Genomic DNA, 13465 nt, shown 5'->3' on the forward strand with positions numbered 1-13465 from the left:
GTGGGGTGTCATAGAATCAAAGAGCTAGAAGGGACTTTGAGAGCTCTTCTAGTTCAGTCCCCTAAATTGAGGCAGGACCAGTCATTATCTATCCTGATATCTACCTGATAGATGTCTGTCCAACCTGCTCTTAAAAATCTCCAATGATGGAGATTCCACAACCTCACTAGGCAATTTATTCCAGTGCTTAACTACCCTAACAGCTAGGAAGTTTTTCCTAAGGTCCAACCTAAACCACCTTTGCTGCAGTTTAAGCCCATTGCTTCTTGTCCTATCCTCAGAGGTTAAAGAGAACATTTTTTCTTCCTCCTCCTTGTAACAACTTTTTATGTACTTGAAAACTGTTATCATGTCCCCCGCAGTCTTCTTTTCTCCAGATTAAACAAACCCAGTTTTTTCAATCTTCCCTCACAGGTCATGTTTTCTAGATCTTTAATTATTTTTGCTGTTCTTCTCATGACTTTCTCCAATTTGTCCATATCTTTTCTGAAATATGGCACCCAGAACTGGACGCAATACTCCAGTGGAGGTCTAATCCGTGCAGAGTAGAGTGGAAGAATTACTTCTCGTGTCTTGCTTACAACACTCCTGCTAATACATCCCAGAATGTTTGCTTTTTTGCAACAGTGTTACACTGTTGCCTCATATTTAACTTGTGATCCACAATGACCCCCAGATCCTTTTCTGCAGTACTCTTTCCTAGTGTTATTTCCCATTTTGCATGTGTGCAACTGATTGGTCGTTCCTAAGTTGAGTATTTTGCACTTGTTCATGTTGATTTTTTTTCCTATTTACTTCAGACCATTTCTCCAGTTTGTCCAGCTCATTCTGTATTTTAATCCTAACCTACAAAGCACTTGCAACCCCTCCCAGTTTAGTATCATCTGCAGTCATTGCAAGTGTACTCTCTCTGCCATTATCTGAATAACTGATGAAGATGTTAATAATTGATTAACAGAACCAGACCCAGAACTGATCCCTGCAGGTCCCCACTCGATATGCCCTTCCAACTTGACTGTGAACCACTGATAATTACTCTCAGGAAAAGGTTTTCCAACCAGTTATGCACTCACCTTATAGTAGCTCCATCTAGATTATATTTCTCTGATATGTTTATGAGAAGTTCATGTGAGACAGTATCAGAAACCTTACTAAAGTCGAGGTATACCAAATCTACTGCTTCCCCCTATCCACAAGGCTTGTTATCCTGTCAAAGAGAGCTATTAGGTTGGTTTAACATGATTTGTTCTTAACAAATCCATGCTGACTGTTACTTATCACTTTATTATATTCTAGGTGTTTGCAAATTGATTGCTTAATTATTTGCTTCATTATTTTTCCCGGAACTGGAGTTAAGATGACTGGTCTATAATTCCTCAGGTTGTCCTTATCCCCTTTTTATAGATGGGCAGTACATTTGCCCTTCTCCAGTCCTCTGGAATCTCTCCCGTTTTCCATGACTTTTTGAAGATAATCGCTAATGGCTCCGATATCTCCTCAGTCAGCTGCCTGAGTATACTAGGATGCATTTCATCAGGCCCTCGTGACTTAAAGACATCTAACTTGTCTAAATCATTTGTAACTTGTTCTTTCCCTATTTTAGCCTCTTATCCTACCTCATTTTCACTGGCATTCGTTGTTAGATGTCTAATTGCTACCAAATTTTTTGGTGAAAATCATGGTGGGGGTGATATCATCATTTAAAAACACAACAGAAAAAATCTCAGCATGCTTTATTATGCCATCTCTGCACGTGCTTTCTCCTTTAAAAAAAAAAAAAGGCTGAAATATTTTTGCTCAAATTTAAAATAACAATGCTCTGACAAGATGATAGTTGGAAGAATTGAGTCCTAATGAAAAATTTGCCAAGTAATAAGCATTTAAAACAGGGATATTGGAAGGAAAAGCCTCACACAAACTTAACAATATTGAGCTCCTACCACTCCTGCTATAATTATATGAATTTTTTAAATTTCAAAATGTTATTGAATATAGAAAATTATCTTTTGTCTTTTAAACTTTTTTTTAAAAAATTATTTCCCAGGTTGGCCACCTCACAGAACTCTCCGGGGCCATCGGAACAAAGTTACATGTTTACTGTATCCTCATCAGGTCTCATCTCGTTATGACCAAAGATACTTGATCTCAGGTGGTGTGGATTTTTCAGTCATTATATGGGACATCTTTTCTGGAGAAATGAAATACATCTTCTGTGTCCATGGTGGAGAGATTACACAGCTTCTAGTTCCACCGGAAAACTGTAGTGTAAGTTTATACTAGTATCATGGTTCACCACTCATGTATAATGCAGACCTCCAAAAATTATATCAACAGAGCCCTTATCATTAATGTGAATATATACAGACACTTTGGACAAAACAAACAAAATTTACTAAATTGAGAGACTTATGTCGGCCAAACACAAATCATATTGACATGTACCAGTGTTAATTGTTAGGAGCAAAAGTGAAATAATTTCATGATTTTGCCTTTTAGTTAGTTGAGCAATTAAGACAGTAATTCAGAAACTAGAAATAAAACTTGATTAACAGAGTATGTTTGGTAAATTGCTTCAATCGTGAGCCAGGTATTTTACAGAAGCATGAAGATAAATTCTCTGTCCATAAAAGATTACAATCTGAATAGATAAGTAGTAGGTGCGTGAAATGATGCAGGGAGAGAAGAAGTGCTTATCTCGTTAGCTCCGTGATTTTGTTTAATGATCCTTTTTCTTAATGTTTCAGTTTAATTTAGCTCACTTTTTTTTTTTTTTTTTAAGGAGGGGGCAAGCATTTTAAGGCCTCTGGATGAAGTGGGTTTCAAGAAATATATCTTAGGTAGAAGTGGCTATGATGCAAAGTTAGTTCCAACTGCAGAGGAAAGCATAGGGAGAAGAGTGGGATGCCAGAGAGGGTGGTTACTCATGTGGTTCTCCTGGTTGGTGAAGTACATAGCTATCTAGCCTTCTTATATTTATTTAGTCTTGCTTATCAGAATTAGCTGAAAGCATTGATTCACCTGTATCATGTTGCTCTTGCTTTTTAGAAACTTTAGTCAGCACCAAGTTTTTAATTGTATGCATTTCTTAATTAACCCATCATGGTAATATGTAGGTCCTATTACACTTATTGATTCTTAATCAAAATTAAGTAAGCGAGTGAGCTGCTGGTTTGTTTGTTTTTTTTATAACTGAAGCTGTTATAATTAAAACTGTCATACACAACATACACACACATGTAAATAGGCTGTGATATATATAGACACAAAATATATGAAGTCTTTGGACTTGTCTATACAGTGAGTTAGCAATTGACAAGCTGGGGTGTAATGTGTAGCACTCTGTCCTGTGGACCCTACTGCTGTGCACCAAAAGCTCCCTAGTCCAGTTTCCCCAGGAGGGGAAGTGAAGATCCTCTGAGCTGCTGCTCCCTGAAGAGGAAGGTAGAGCAGAGGGCTGGAGCCACAAAGTCATCAGAAGAGAGGGAGGTGGAACAGAAGAGAAAAGGGAGCAAGCAAGCATAATTGCTACTGGTTCAGTAGGAGTGTTGGCTCTCTGGAGAGGGCACTAGGAAGAGAGACAGTAGCGGAGGTCCCAGACAGTGCAGTTGGGGTCAGTAATTGATTTTGAAGGACAGATGCCCCCGGTGCAGTTGAGTGGCTTTGTTTTGGAAGAGTTTATTTTGGGGTGTGGGAAGGTTGGGGGGAAATAGGGGCCTAAGGTGAGTATTGGGGGAGTATCCTGAGGAGCACAGAGGGGAAGGAAGGCGAGATTTAGGGGAGAGGGTTGTGTTTCCTGAGAACACTGAGGGTCATGTATCATGGTGGGAAAGATGGGCTGAGTTCTTGGGGGCTGGAGGCTTCAGGACAAAGAACCAACGGTTCCCTTCAGGGATTAGGGCTGAGGAAAATGCATGCAGAAAGGGTTGGGGGCTGGGTTAGGATTAAAGGCAGGGATGGGGGCACTAAAAGTAAGATTTGGAAAAGGTTACTTCTTACCTCTCCAAGCCTGTCTGGTACTCAAAATAAGTGTCAGAACACCTTTAAACCTAAAGTTTGGGGTTAGGGACTTGAGCTGAGAGCTGCTTTTTGGCATCCAGTTCAGTTAGTAGGAGAAATGGAGAGTAAGATGGATATTAGAGATTAAAAAAAAAAAAAAAAAAAAAAAAAAAAAGGCAGCTTTAAAAAGCCCCTTCTTTCCTGCTAGCACCTCTTGATATTTTGGTATACTTTTTTTTTTTTTTTTTTGCCTGAAGGTTGAAAAGGTTGGGTACTGCTGCTCTAGAGGAAGTCATGTGACCTTGCCAATTTCCTGCTATCTGTTTTTTCTCTTCCTTTAGTTCTGCACTGTTCACTAAGCAGTCCTGCTTTATTCTTTTCATTCTCATACTCATAACCACCTTTACATCTGCTTTTTCCTTCTGTGTTCAATATTTTCTCTAACTCCAGGATGTTGTTAACTTCTGTAAAGGCAAAACTGCTGCCCATATCTTCCCTCACTATTCTATTTGATACTCCTTTTTGGTCTTGCCAATTTTTAACTGTGTCTCCAGGTTCAGATTGTAACATTCCTTGATTTGTCAACGTAGCTCCATCATCTCTTTCCTCCTAATCTCTCTTGCTCCCTCTTTCTTTCCTTGTCTCTTACCTTTAATCTCTCTTTCTGTCTCTGCTGCTTCTGATCCCATCAACTGTCCATTTTCTTTTTTAGGTTTTCTCTTCATTGGGTTTCAATGAGTCTGTCCTTTCCTGGTTCTTTATTTGTTGATTGCATAATCAGCATTACCTTAGATAGATCATCTTCCTAGTCCCTTGTCCTCTCTATCAGTATTCTCCAGTGGGTCTGACTTTGGTCCTCTTTTCCCTCCATCTCCCTCCCCCAAATAAAATTCACTTCCTGCAGATCTAAACTGCTCCTGTGTTTTCTCTTCTTCTATTCTTTCCCTTATGTCTGTGCCTTACATCTCTTCTTTACTCTCTGAAACTTCTTATGGGTTATTTGCTGCTTCCTTCAACTAAACATGACAAAACCTGGGCCTCTCATTTTTCCTCCTCAATTCTCTCTCTTTTTATCATCGCGATTGACATCTTCACTCTCTTCCATTGTTGCAACAATAAGATTATCATTGACTCATCCCTTTCTATTTCTCCTCCATTCTCTTGCCAAATCTTAACACTTCTTCCTCTAAATTCAGCCACTTCCTCTCGGTCCTCGCTGCTAGAACTCTGGTTCATGCTTTAGATAATTAACTTTCTTTTCTGCAGCTTCCCTGCATCTCCAATCTAAGTAGCATTCAGCCACCAAAATATTTTTTTCTTTCCTGACACTCAGGTCCCTCTTCTGGCTCACTCTGTGATCTGAAGTTCAGGCTCCTTGTCCTTACTTTTAAGTATTTGGCTACCATCCCATCTCTCATTTCATATCAGTCATCACCCTATTCTTTGCATTCTACCCACTCTCCTGGTCTTCTTTCCCCCTTTGTCTCCTCTCCTCTCTCTCCCTATACTTGTAACAACATCATTGTGTACAATAATCCTCATTCTCTTCCTTCATATCCCTTCTTTGAGCACACTTCTGCTTGTCTTTCTACTATTCGTTACCACTAAACATGGAAATCCGCTCTACCGCTACCACAATCTTAACCTAAAAATATGGAATTTAGGATTTGCTTATTATATAACATGCCTGACATTGTGTGTTTCTTTCAGCTCTGTCCATCTCTTCCCTATATACTTTCTCTGTCTCTAATTTAGATTGTAAATCTTCAGGGTATGGATTGTGTCTTTATTTTAAATCTCTGTAAAACACTATACAGTGCTATCGTGCTATAAGAGATTGTATTAGTAATAAAAGAAGAGTTGCATATTTAGATCTTTTAAGCTTTCTAAAGCTCCTCTACCTTCTCCTAAAGGAATATAGTTTTGTAGGCTCTAGCAGCAGGCAATTATGGCGTCTTTTATACAGCATTTCAAACAAATAATTTGTCACGTTTTACTTTCTTAATTATCTGAGTTCCATCTGAAATGAAAACAGTACACTGGGAAATTATTTGTTATATGCATAATTTTAAATGATCAAACAAAGGTTTGTTTTTTTCATGTATAAACTCCACCAAACTTCCCTTCTAAACTAAACTAAAATTGCTGAGACTGAACTTTTTATAGCTAAATTTTAGAATCCCTGGGGGTTTTTTTCGTTTTTTTTTTAAATCACCATAAAACTGCTTATAGCATTAACTAAAGCAGGACAAATGAGTTGCTGTATTTTGTAATAATTTACAAAAAACCTTAAAGTTCTCTTTTCCCCACTAAGGTTCAAGATTGGTGTTCTTTTAAAAAAAGAACAAATGCAGCATATTGATTTGAAGCAAAGGTGATAATTTCCTCTATAAGACTAATCGTAATTTCACAAGTGGAAGAATTACTGTTAACTTAATGACCTGTTCCATTGTGCTGATAGTTTAAAGCACATCAAGAGGCCTTCTCACAGACCAAAGGGCCGAAGTGATGCCTAAAAAGTGAAGGGGGGAAGGTATAAGCATATTTGCTGAATGCCTAGCAAACATCGGTTCCAATGAGCATTTGAGAGCTAACCACATTATGTGCTGATCACTGAATCATAATCTCTCTTTAGCTGGTTTAATAAAGCCTCACTTAACCTCTGACCAGAGCACTTCTATTTAGCGCGGTGTGTATGCAGATTACACCTCATGGCATGTTAAGTGAAAAGTAATTTTCTTTCTATTTTTTTAAATCAAACTGTATGAGATCATGCAGTCTGCTATGGAACATTGTTTCTTTAAAATGTTGTCAGTGTGTGGATTTTTCATGTGTGGATTATTTTTCTCACATTTTTAAAAATAACTACTACATTTTTACACCAAAAGATAACGAATGAAGAATAGTCATAAGCATGGATTCTGTTTTTTAAATGAATGATTTTTAGTCTAGGCTTTTTAGTAAATGGAGACATTTTAAAAATCTAGTTTAATTACACTTTCACCAATGTGTTAATCTTAGCTGGACTAAGAAGCAAGCTGCCCTGGTGCAATTTCCCATAGTTTTAAAAGTGTATTTTTTCAGCTGAAAAAATAATGAAGAGGGTGAGGCTCCTACGCACAGGATTTTCTTTCTTTGAAAAAGAGCTTTCTGTTAAAATCTTTTAGATGGTTATAATTGGACAGGAAGATGGATGGGAAATGCAGTCAGCATAAATGTGTGAAGAATAATTTTTATTATATATAAAATGCCTTTTTTTCACAGGATCCAAAATATCATTACAAATTATACACACATCACTACTGAAATGCACGTTCATGAGTGGATGGCATCTGCCACCTGATGTACAACATGATGTATAACAGTGGATGGAGGGAATTTTAGCTAAGCTCATGAGGGCAAGCCTTATAGAACTTCTATTGTCCATGTTGAGCATAATCTAGATGCTTACATATTGTAACTTTTAAAAAATTATATTCTGTATTATAAATCAGAAGGATTGAAACAATTCTGTTGTCCTTTATCTTGTGAAGAGATTTGCATCGACATCCTTCATGATCTTTAATATCGAGATGCTCCTTGAGGTGCTATTCTTCCTTTCATTGTCTTCTGTGCTGCTACTAGGGTATTTCTACAGAGAAAATGTCTTTCAGATGTTCTTTTCCATTTGTGATTTCATTCCTTGAAAGTTATTTTTTACTATGTTATTTCCTGGTATAGTTTAATAACATTTAATAAGGATTGTTTGGTTGATAATTTAGTATGGACATTTTGATATTTCACATGTTACTCTTTGATTCCATATTGATTTTTTTTATGACAATAGCTTCAGCTGCTATAGTAGAATGACTTCAACCTAATTCAGAATTCACCTGTTGTCTGCCTACTGCCATTCTCTAGATCAGTACTTCCCAAACGGAGAGTCCAGACACACCAGTGGGTTGTGGGAAGGTTCTAGGTGGGTTGACATGTTTGTTGCTATATTAACCCATCCCTGGGCCCTGGCCGAGGCAAGCACTGGCCGAGGCCCAGTGTACAGGAGACTACAGAGGGTGCAGTTGGAGAGTGAGCCTGCCCCACGCTCACCCCTCAGTGGTGACTCCTGTCCCATGGGGCTGGGCCCAGGTCCCCTGTCCAGACATTGTGACCTGGTGCACAAGGTCTCAGTGCCACTCAGGTTTGGCCCAGCTGCCCCCAAATGGGGAAGCCAGGCCCAGCCCTGCGGGACAGGAGTTGCTGCTGCAGGGTGAATGCGGGGTGGGCTTGCTCTCCAAACCCCTTCCCCATAGGCCTCTGTTGATGGGGCGGAGGTTGCATGTATATAATGGTGGGTTGCAAAAGAAGGAAAAATGTAGTTTGTGGGTCACCTTAGTAAAATGTTTGGGAACCATTGCTCTACATGCATATAGAAAAGTTAGTCATACATTATGATAGTAATAATGAACATTGTCAACAAATTATACTGAAATAACTGAACTTTCATGTTCCATAACACATTTATTTGGGTACTTGATATTATTTTAACCTCAAAACTTTTCACAGAAGTTGCTAGTTAGAGTACACATTGGTACACTTGCAGTCAGTTGGATTGGTTTTGATTTTATAAAGGTTCCGCCTGTCTTTTGTAATCTGAATAAAATCGTATGTGCAAGTCTCTAAGTACTGTGGCCTTCATTTAAGGAAGCATGTGTTTCAGAACATTCTTAGTCAGAAAAACAATTTACACACATGCGTAAGTGCTTTTCTGAATCAGGGCCTGTATTTGTTGTGGCAAGCAATACAAGATGATGTAAATACTTTTAGATGTGTCACATGTTACTTTAATTGATTCTGGATGTTTATGGCTCTCTTCAATTTATAACAATTTTAAAAAATTAACACTTCCCCAAAATTAATGTAATATTTGATGTAATTTGCAATGATGCTTCAATTTAAAGGCATAAATTGTTCAGCAGTATCTTGCTTATAGTATTTCTTTCAATTCAAATTATTTCTGTTGGTTTGTCTTTATATCTTGATTTATTGATTAGTTATAAAGGCACATTTTTGTGTTTTCAGTTATCAAATATTAAAAGAACCACAGCCTATGGTAATAAAAATAATTTTGGATTAATGTTTTTTACATTACAGATAATCTTGTTTTGGCAATTCAGCTAAACACTTACTAATTGAAAACTAAAAGCTGCAGGAAAAATGTATGCCTAGTTTGATAGAAATACACCTTTGTCAGCTTTCTTGTTTTAACCTTTTAAAAAAATAGAAAATCAGTTGGAAGTGCAAATGCCTTCTTCCTAACATCATTTCCTATCCTACAGTTGTGAATTAATAGACTTACTAAAAATACTGTTTTAGGCCTTACTGATCTTACACGTCTCTACATAGGCAGACCTCCAGGAAATCAATGGTGAGCTGCATGGGCACAGGGGTTTATGCATGCAGCGTTCCCTTCAAAATCGGGGCTGTAGGTCTTTCCTTGTATTGGCTAAGCTGTTTCATATTGTAATGTAATAAAATGAAAACAAAGATTTTTTGAGAGTAAATAATTTGTATTTGCTTTGAAGGTGAACTGATTTGTCAAGTGGCTGAAATATTTTTAGAAAATTGCAAAACTGTTCAAGGACGTGCTTATTTCTTATTCTAATTGCATTAATTTTGCAGCTTTTCAGAAAACATCACAATAAGTGCTTGGACCAGATGCATTAAAAAAAAAAAAGTATTTAAACCTTATCTCTAAATTTTCTTCTAATAATGCAAAATGTTAGAGAACTTCAATCATCCCTTTGTAAGAACAAATAAATGTATAATGTATTAAGGCTCTTAATTAATGTTAGTTAAGTAACGTTGATTTAGTGTAGTTTAGTTTTCAGATATTTCCATACTGAGACCCTTGTACTGTTAAGCAATACAGGACAGGCAGAATGTTCACCATCTCCTGACACCTGTTCACAACCTCCCTGGATAAGCAGTTATGTTCAAGTAGTTAATAGGTGACTTTCTAAATTCTGTTCCAAGCACTTAAATCTATGCAGTCACTTTAGCAAATCACTTAAGTTCTCTGGGTGAAATCCTGGGCCCATTGATGTCAATGGGAATTTTGTCATGGACTTTGATGGGGTCAGGATTTCACCCATACTGCCTTACCTGTAAAATGGGTATGGTAGTAATGATCAAACTCACAGATAGCTGAAGTTTGTTTGTTACTTAGATCTCTGATGAAAAATAATATAGAAATGTAAAGTAATCCTATTATGATCAAGACACATCTTATTTTTCAGGCAAGAGTCCAGCACTGCATCTGCTCTGTAGCCAGTGACCACTCAGTAGGACTTCTGAGTTTGCGAGAGAAAAAGTGCATTATGCTGGCATCTCGTCACCTTTTCCCTATTCAGATAATAAAGTGGAGGCCTTCAGATGATTACCTGGTGGTGGGATGTTCAGATGGATCTGTGTATGTCTGGCAAATGGATACTGGTAAGGTCAAGTGCAAGAAACTGAACTGAAAATATCCCTTCATTTAGGGCTAAATTCTACTTTTTTGGGATAGGTGCTAAAAGGTTCATCTAGCTTTCCATCTGGAGATAGATTGGCATGACACTAAACATACATTATCACGTTACCTTTTGGAAATTTGGATCTCTAAATATGGCATGTACCTAGGATTCTTTGGTGCCGCAAGCTCTTAAATATATTCCAATAATTGAAACCAATAATTAGTTCTTGATTGGATTTAGAGAAATATAGTTAGCAATGTTTTTTTTCTCCCCACTTAATTTCTTATTGATCTGTAGGGAAGGCTTGTTAATGCACATGTGCTGGCAGCTACTGGCCACACTGATGGAGACTTCAGTAACTGTCTGTGTTTGTCCTTAAGCTTGAAGTAACTGCCGAGTAACCATAGTCTAGTAGTTAAATCAACAGGACTTGAAGTCAGGAAATCTGTATTTTTATTCCCAGATTTGCCATTGACTTGCGTGACCCTGGGCAAGTGATTTAGCCTCTCTGTGCTTCAGTGTCCTTATCTGTAAAATGAGGGATAATTATATATACCTCCTCCTGGGGGTGCAGTAGTTGATTTGTAAAGTGCCTTAAGATCATGTGATGAAAGGTGCTCTATAAGATGTTCTAAGCAAATAAGTAAAAGATGGGTAATACGCACTACTATAGCTTTGAATTGATTTGGAACATTTTAAGAGGCTGAGAATGAGTTTCAAATAGCAGAACAGACAACAATGAATAAAAGTGATAGATATGATGTAGAAAATTATATATTCTATGCTGTTACAGACTCTGAAAGGAAAGATTAAAAACTAAATAAAAATATGTATGCAGTGTCATCTGTGGAAAGTCATTCTTTCATTAAACCTACCACTATAGTGAGTCAGTAACATGCACATCTTCAAATGGACAGTTAGCCTGAGTAACCTGATTCATCACATTGGTGGGGGACAGGATGGGACATTAAAGTAACAGATATATTTCTCTGATAGAGAAAGAAGAGGTAGTTTCTGAATTGCATGGAAAAATCTGAAATGTACTACAAGGGAGAAAGGAAAGCACATCATGAGGTCTTATGAAATGTAATTGGAGCAATAACAGGATAGGGCAATGAGGGGAAAATGTTTGTGTGGAACCAGATTCATCCAAGCTAGTAGTTGAAGGTAGTAAATTGTGCAAAACTTCTTTCTTTTTTGACAGTCTGTGAACTTCTCTTCAAGGCAGATTTCTTCATATCTGCTGTTGTAGCTAGTTAGTTTTGTTGCTATGTTGCTTTTCTCTCAGTACACGGTACAAGGTAGAATCAGGAGGAGGTGCTGCTGTGCAATCTATTTATCATTACTGCACAATTTGAAGTAGAAAATAACGTCTATTGGGTTATGTTGATGATTTCAGATGCTGTTCAGTGCAACAATGTGAATTATGCTTTCTTGTACCAGGAAGGCTTTGCTCACTAAAGTGGAGGCAAAGTTTGTACTGTCATGGCCTTCTCTGTTTCCATTAGGGAAAGGAGCAGTTCTAAATCCTACTGAGGGGGTGCAAATGAGCTCCATGTGTGGGAGTTCCTGCAAGGAGCAAGTGAATAAGCACAATTCTTTGGCTACTGTGCTTATCCTGGCTTTATTATGCCTTTTCCTGGCCACTTCCACTCACTTTCATGGTTGGGCTGGCCGCTGTGGGGTAGGAGAGGTTGTGGCCTCTTGTTTTGCTTCAACCCTTGGTGAACTTTTCAGTGCCTGGGCTCTCACCCACAGTTTAGATCCTGGTGTAATAGCGATCACACATGACTTTAATAAGCTTCTCAAACATAATTAACTGAACTGATACATATAATATTCCTGCTACCAAAGTGTTTGCCCAGTAGGATGTGGTTTAATATGAAAAGCACTTATATTTGTATTAATTGAGATTATTGAGCTAGGGAAAAAATAGATTGTTCTTAGTGTTTTTTTTGTTTTGTTTTTATTAAGACATTTTGGTAACATTTTATCTAAAACTGGGGCGTGATTTTTTTTTTTTAAATAACCAAGTTGCAAGCAATATTTTAAGTGATCATATTGTATGTCTGTAATTGCCTAAATAGGAATATGGCAAAGGGATTCCATAACACTTCGATATTTCAAAAACAAAAACAAAAAAAAGTCGAGATTTTCATGATCACTAGTAGTCAGGACCTTGGTTTCTTGTCTCATCTGTCAGATGGCACTTCTGCCAACATGGTGTTCCCATTGTCTGCCAGGAGCACTGGCTTGGTGATGACTCAGAAAGACAGCTAACAGTGTTGAATAACTATCACCAGTTTCTGCAGCAACCTGCATGTTACCTAAAGGTTTCACATCCAAGTTCTGACTGTATTTGAACCAGCATAGTTTATGATCTCTGACATAATCAAAATCACAGCTGATATGGCTAGAAGCAAGTTTAGTGTTAGTTCCATTAACCCATTTTGTTGAGTCAGAAACTTAATCTTGAATCTGCATAAAGACTGCATACCTCTAAATGGATGATTTATCCTATGGCACCATTTTTCAGACATCATCTTTTGCTCCTGAGAGAAAAGTGGCTAAAATATCTTCCCATCTATTGGTCAGCCATTTCTTTCATAAACAATATCCTGCTGTACAATTGTCCCAACACCAGTTGTTCCAATATTCCAAGTTTTCAGTACAGGGGTAACTGGGTGAAATTAATGTGTCTTGTGATATCAGCTTGAATATATCACTAGGAAAGTATTGGGGAAAAAGAATTGGAAATATTTTTTTCCCTGTAAATTGGGACGCCTCATAATGTCAAACATAAAAAGGACTTCAAAGAACATTTAAATGTCTTTAAAAAATGAAATATGCTTTTGGTCCTAATAAACTTTTCAAAATTCCAGTTTCGAAGTCACTTTGAATATAGTCACAACGCTGTGGTTAAAGACTTTTACCCTTTGTACTTTGACAGGCTGCTGATACACCATTCTCTTTTGAAG

The 13465-nt window shown here is 37.5% G+C and overlaps 1 protein-coding gene across 4 annotated transcripts in view; it reads left to right on the forward strand.

Moving 5' to 3' along the window:
* WDR7 (WD repeat domain 7) overlaps positions 1-13465 on the forward strand; it is a 347323-nt gene that overhangs the window by 49467 nt on the left and 284391 nt on the right. For 3 of the 4 annotated variants that reach the window (XM_067545438.1, XM_067545439.1, XM_067545442.1), the window contains exons 12-13: positions 2045-2265; positions 10272-10467. In XM_067545438.1, coding sequence (XP_067401539.1) covers positions 2045-2265; positions 10272-10467 — 417 coding nt within the window. The remainder of the gene's footprint in view (positions 1-2044; positions 2266-10271; positions 10468-13465) is intronic. The other variant, XM_067545440.1, reaches the window with a different exon arrangement.

The sequence above is a fragment of the Emydura macquarii genome, unplaced genomic scaffold (genome assembly GCF_026122565.2).
Source record: "Emydura macquarii macquarii isolate MOO-44397 ecotype Brisbane River unplaced genomic scaffold, CSIRO-AGI_Emac_v2 contig_1045, whole genome shotgun sequence".
Classification (NCBI taxonomy): Eukaryota; Metazoa; Chordata; order Testudines; family Chelidae; genus Emydura; species Emydura macquarii.